The following is a 6,213-nucleotide window of genomic DNA, read 5'->3' on the forward strand; positions in this document are numbered from 1 at the left end:
TCTATGGGGTCGCACAGTGTCCGACATGACTGAAGTAACTTAGCAGCAGCAGCAGCATGCTCATAAAACATACAACTTTTTCATAATTTTATACAATATCTAAAATAAAAAGTGAGGTGTGTGACTGAATTTATTTTAAGATTTAGTAGAGGACATAGTACTAACTATGAAAGACAAAGGACAAGAATACACAGAAGAGCTGTACAGAAAAGATCTTCACGACCAAGATAATCATGATAGTGTGATCACTCACCTAGAGCCAGACATCCTGGAATGTGAAGTCAAGTGAACCTTAGAAAACATCACTACGGACAAAGCTAGTGGAGTGATGGAATTCCAGTTGAGCTATTTCAAATCCTGAAAGATGATGCTGTGAAAGTGCTGTACTCAGTATGCCAGCAAATTTGAAAAACTCAGCAGTGGCCACAGGACTGGAAAAGGTCAGTTTTCATTCCAATCCCAAAGAAAGACAATGCAAAGAATGCTCAAACTACCGCACAATTGCACTCATCTCACAGAAGGCAATGGCACCCCACTCTAGTACTCTTACCTGGAAAATCCCATGGACGGAGGAGTCTGGTAGGCTGCAGTCCATGGGGTCGCTAAAAGTCGGACACGACTGAGTGACTTCACTTTCACTTTTCACTTTCATGCATTGGAGAAGGAAATGGCAACCCACTCCAGTGTTCTTGCCTGGTGGGCTGCCATCTATGGGGTCCCACAGAGTCGGAGACTACTGAAGCGACTTAGCAGCAGCACACGCTAGTGAAGTCATGCTCAAAATTCTCCAACCCAGGCTTCAGCAATACGTGAACCGTGAATTTCTAGATGTTCAAGCTGGTTTTAGAAAAGGCAGAGGAACCAGAGATCAAATTGCCAACATCCGCTGGATCATCGAAAAAGGAAGAGAGTTCCAGAAAAACATCTACTTCTGCTTTATTGACTATGCCAAAGCCTTTGACTGTGTGGATCACAATAAACTGTGGAAAATTCTGAAAGAGATGGGAATACCAGACCACCCGACCTGCCTCTTGAGAAACCTGTATGCAGTTCAGGAAGCAACAGTTAGAACTGGACATGGAACAACAGACTGGTTCCAAATAGGAAAAGGAGTCCTTCAAGGCTATATATTCTCACCCTGCTTATTTAACTTCTATGCAGAGTACATCATGAGAAACGCTGGGCTGGATGAAGCACAAGCTGAAATCAAGATTGCTGGGAGAAATATCAATAACCTCAGATATGCAGATGACACCACCCTTATGGCAGAAAGTGAAGAGGAACTAAAAAACCTCTTGATAAAAGTGAAAGAGGAGAGTGAAAAAGTTGGCTTAAAGCTCAACATTCAGAAAACGAAGATCATGGCATCTGGTCCCATCACTTCATGGGAAATAGATGGGGAAACAGTGTCAGACTTTATTTTTTTGGGCTCCAAAATCACTACAGATGGTGACTGCAGCCATGAAATTAAAAGACGCTAACTCCTTGGAAGGAAAGTTATGACCAACCTAGATAGCATATTCAAAAGCAGAGACATTACTTTGCCAACAAAAGTCTGTCAAGTCAAGGGTATGGTTTTTCCAGTAGTCATGTATGGATGTGAGAGTTGGACTATGAAGAAAGCTGAGGACCGAAGAATTGATGCTTTTGAACTGTGGTGTTGGAGAAGAGTCTTGGGAGTCCCTTGGACTGTAAGGAGATCCAGCCAGTCCATTCTAAAGGAGATCAGTTCTGGGTATTCTTTGGAAGGACTGATGCTAAAGCTGAAACTCCAATACTTTGGCCACCTCATGTGAAGAGTTGACTAATTGGAAAAGACTCTGATGCTGGGAGGGATTGGGGGCAGGAGGAGAAGGGGACGACAGAGGATGAGATGGCTGGATGGCATCACTGACTCGATGGACTTGAGTCTGAGTGAACTCTGGGAGTTGGTGATGGACAGGGAGGCCTGGTGTGCTGTGATTCATGGGGTTGCAAAGAGTCGGACACGACTGAGTGACTGAACTGAACTGATAATACTAATGATTAGAGGTGCTAAAATTTGGACAAACGTGCAAGCTGTATTTTAAAACAGTTTATGTATTTTAAGAGTTTATGAAGTCATTGAGGGCATCTGTTTTGCATTTCTGGAGCCTATGTTGTTAGTTTACAGTAGGAATGGCAGTATAGGTCTGCAGGAAGAATAGTCACAAACATCTGAGGGTAGTATGCAATGTCCAGCAGTCTAGCTTGTAACTGTTAAGGAAGGTATATTGGGCCTCTTGCTTTTTCTTGTATCTATTACTTTCCCAAATTTAAGGTAGGTATAGGTCTTTGTGGGCTTCCCTGGTGGCTCAGTGGTAAAGAATCCGCCTGCCTAGCCGAAGATGCGAGTTGATCCCTGAGTCAGGAAGATCCCTGGGAGAAGGAAATGGCAACCCACTCCAGTATTCTTGCCTGGGAAATGCAATGGACAGAGGAGCCTTGCGGGCTACAGTCCATGGGAAACGACTTAGTGGCTAAAGAACAATAGATCTTTACAAAGGCTAAAGGAACTCCCCAGAGCAGTGTTGGTTACTTTAGTTGCTAATAGAAAGAAGGGCCTTTTGAGGTAAAGTGGAGAATTAAGAGAGGAATGAAAAGATACATGTTGATACTCTATATGTTTTGTTTTCTCTTTTCTGCCATAGCAAATGTAAGGTACCCTGTCTGTCAGTGAACTACTTACTTTGATGGAATTTAATGTCTGTAAGGTCTGTGGATTTAATAAGGAGAACTAAGCATTGCTTTTTTTTCCCCTCTCAAAACTCCCAGTTATGGATTGGCATAAAATGAAAATTCCTCCAATAATGTCCAGACCTTCTCATTTAGGGTTTGACACTGTATCATGCCCAAGTGCGTGTTGAATAAATATTGTCTGATGATGATGAGAACAATTTTCTTTTCAGGAGGAATTCTTCATATGCTTATGTACCACATTTCTCACAGTGGTCTCAAGAGTCATTGCGAGATAGAATTCTTGTTTGATCTTGAATTCTTACTGTGTAATTTTTACCAATTACGCTATTACAAGTTTTATATGAATTTTAAAAACTGGATTCATTTGACAAAAGTGCAAAATCCTTTAAACATAGGACTGTAACAGAATTGATTTTTAGTGGCATATTTAAGAGAATAACATGCATTGAATTTTGAATGAGAAACTCAAGGACTTTCCAAAGATGCATGCTGGGTTAGGTGTTTTATGAATAGGGCTCATTCACTATATAGGACTTACTGTAGCTTTTGCTAAGTAGGAAGATAATTGTTATTACAGTTAGAGAGTGTTAGTATAGCATCTTGGAAATGTCTCTGTGTGAGATATATATTACCTGAATGTGTAGTCAAGGAATTTCATTTTGGACTTTTGAAAGCATTAACTTCTAAATACTTTAAGTTTCTTTTAAAAAATAAACTAAAAAAAATAATCAACAGCTTTAAGAAAAAAATACCACTGATTCCTGGGGTGGAATATTCTACCCCACAATATGCTTTGGGGAAATTTGAAATTCAAGGAACCACAAGTGGGAACCACTTCAAAATACTTTGCTGTAATATGCTCTAAAAGGTAATTGAGTCTTGACATGTAGAGACATATAAATGTAGCATTCTAAAAAAAGAGCTATGGAAGTTGTTTCTTTCACAATAGAGTCCCTTAGTAGATAATTTGCACTAGTTGAGTATTTGAAAAAACTGTCTGGAATAACTACTGATAGTTACCAAAAATTGTACTGTTGTCTTACTTTTACATCATTAATGTTATGTGTCCTTTTCTTTCAGCTGGATATGCCAAGTGACCAGATAGCTGCCAATCTACAAGCCGTTATCAATGAAGTTTGTAGGCAAAGACCACTGAATTTGGGTAAGTGGTTCACTGGGGTTAGACTTCCCTATAATCCTGTGATGCTTTAAAAATGTAAAATATTAAGAAAACAGTCCAGTTAGTATGCAACTACAGTTGCATACTATTTCCAGGGGTTAAAGCAATACAATTGAATTCACCAAAGTATTCCTGATCCTTTTTAATAAGTTGTAGTTGTCTAGAGAGGAAACCTCTTTAACACTAATAAGGAATACACTGTGAAGCCTTTGTAAATTCCCACATTATTTCTGTCATTAAATGTAATCAAATTTGAAAGAAAACTGTAACAGATTGCCTTAAACTGAAAATAGTGTTTAAGCAGAAACTAAAATCATTTGTGAGATAGATCATATTTTGAAGCCAGACCATTCACTTTGTCACTGGTACTAGCAGTTGGCTTTCTTTATCTAATTTTTTTGGAAGAGAGACAAAGTTTTAGTCATGTTAGAAGAATCACATTTTATAAACGGGGTGATTCATGGAGAACAGTGAAACTTGATGTAGCAGCTGTGTCATAAGCTCGAAACATGTATAGTTCCCGCTGTATCACTTGCCATTCACAAAAACATGTTCAAGAGTCCATTTCCCTCAACTGATTCAGTACTTACAGGCTTCCCATTATAGGAATCTGTCACATTTTGTTTTATAAACCAAATGTATAATTAAAACACAATCTTAAGCTATATTTAACCATATTTGGGAGTTAAACCCACTGGTGAATAAATACCTCATATGTTAATTCTGTTCTCCTAAGTATGACCATAGTACTTAGTAATTGTATGTAGATTATATATATATAATTGTATATATAGATTCTTCTATGTCTTGGAGAACTTTTATTTCAGTTTAAAACCTCTGAGCCTATAGCAGGATTAGAATGATGAGTGTGTGTGTGTGTGTGTGTGTGAGTCGCTCAGTTGTGTCTGACTCTTTTCGATCCCATGGCCTGAAGCCCACCAGGCTCCTCTGTCCATGGGATTCTCCAGGCAAGAATACTGGAGTGGGTTGCCATTCTCTTCTCCAGGGAATCTTCCCAACCCAGGGATGGAACTGGGTCTCCTGCATTGCAGGCAGATTCTTGACCACTCAGCCACCAGGGAAGCCCTAGAATGATGAATAATAAATCTTTAAAAGCAATGTAGGTATTTTCTCTTTGCCATTTTAAATGAGGTCTCTTTATCTTTATGAAAGTTTTTTTAATTTTTAGGGAATTTTACTAAAAAATGCTTGGTAATACAAAGGTAGCATATGTGCTGACTGTTTTAAATAAATATTTAGAATCTTGCCAACTAAGGTAAATATCACCACCTGCTCCCTTTACTGTTGTCTTTGCAATAAAATAAATTGTAGGTGATCACCTTCTGGAAGAGAGAAATGAATTATTAGTGAATATGTATGATTTCATTGATAAATCTCTAGTAAACTCTGGTACAACTAGTTTGCCTTCTTCTCTAGAAATGAAACAATCTTCCCTTTGTTATCATTTAAAATAATAGTTCAGTAATATCAGTACTTTTCAAGTGCAAATATAACACGAATCCGATAAGGTTTCTTGTTGTGTGTTTGTATTTGCTCATTAGGTATTTGGAATAAAATGAGAACTGCTTCTCGTCTCTCTTTACAGGCCCTTTTGTGGTACGTGCTTTCCTTCGAAGTTCAACAAGTGAAGGTTTGTTACTAAAGATCGAGCCATTGTTGCCTAAAGAAGGAGAAACCAAAGAAAGTGACAAAAAAGCTGTGTAAACGTGTTGTATTGTGAAATTATTCTCACTGGATCAAGAAGCAACAGTGAAAATTATAAAACTGTCTGTTTTCTAAGTTTGGTGTCTTATTATTGATCATCATACGTGAAAGTAAATTTTAACCCTGGAAAATCTTAGAACACTTTCAAAAATAAGAAAATAAAATTTGCTGTGTGTCTGAAACTACCTTTTAGATCCTGTTATATTTTCTTCCTAAGAATTCAGATTCTGCATGCTGGTAATTATAATAGCAATTTCTAGCTTAATAACTGTCCCTCGAGAGCTGTACCATCTGAGAGAAAAGTAAGGTCCTCAATTCCCACAAGACAGAAAATGGAAGAATTGTGGGCTCTATCACAAATATGACTCTTCTGAAGAAAAATTTTGGACAGTCTTCGTTCTGAAAACTTCTGAACGTCTTTTGTGATAGCATGAATATAGAAAATGACTAAGCCATTAAAATGAATGGGAAATTTTTTTCCTCTTAGGAATCAATCTACATTATTTGTATTTTTTGTAATAATACTGTATATTTTAATGGTGCTTTGCAGTATATAAGGCACAGTGTATAGTATTTTCATGTATTTACTT

General features: G+C 37.9%; 1 protein-coding gene across 2 annotated transcripts in view; it reads left to right on the forward strand.

The window, feature by feature from the left end:
- Positions 1 to 5,808, forward strand: part of MRPL1 (mitochondrial ribosomal protein L1) — a 71,609-nt gene extending 65,801 nt beyond the window's left edge. For both annotated transcript variants that reach the window (XM_061420568.1, XM_061420569.1), the window contains exons 8-9: positions 3,799 to 3,880; positions 5,505 to 5,808. In XM_061420568.1, the coding sequence (XP_061276552.1) occupies positions 3,799 to 3,880; positions 5,505 to 5,623 (201 nt within the window). In that variant the 3' untranslated portion in view covers positions 5,624 to 5,808. The remainder of the gene's footprint in view (positions 1 to 3,798; positions 3,881 to 5,504) is intronic.
- Positions 5,809 to 6,213: the final 405 nt, after the last annotated feature.

Source organism: Bos javanicus, chromosome 6, assembly GCF_032452875.1.
Source record: "Bos javanicus breed banteng chromosome 6, ARS-OSU_banteng_1.0, whole genome shotgun sequence".
NCBI lineage: Eukaryota > Metazoa > Chordata > Mammalia > Artiodactyla > Bovidae > Bos > Bos javanicus.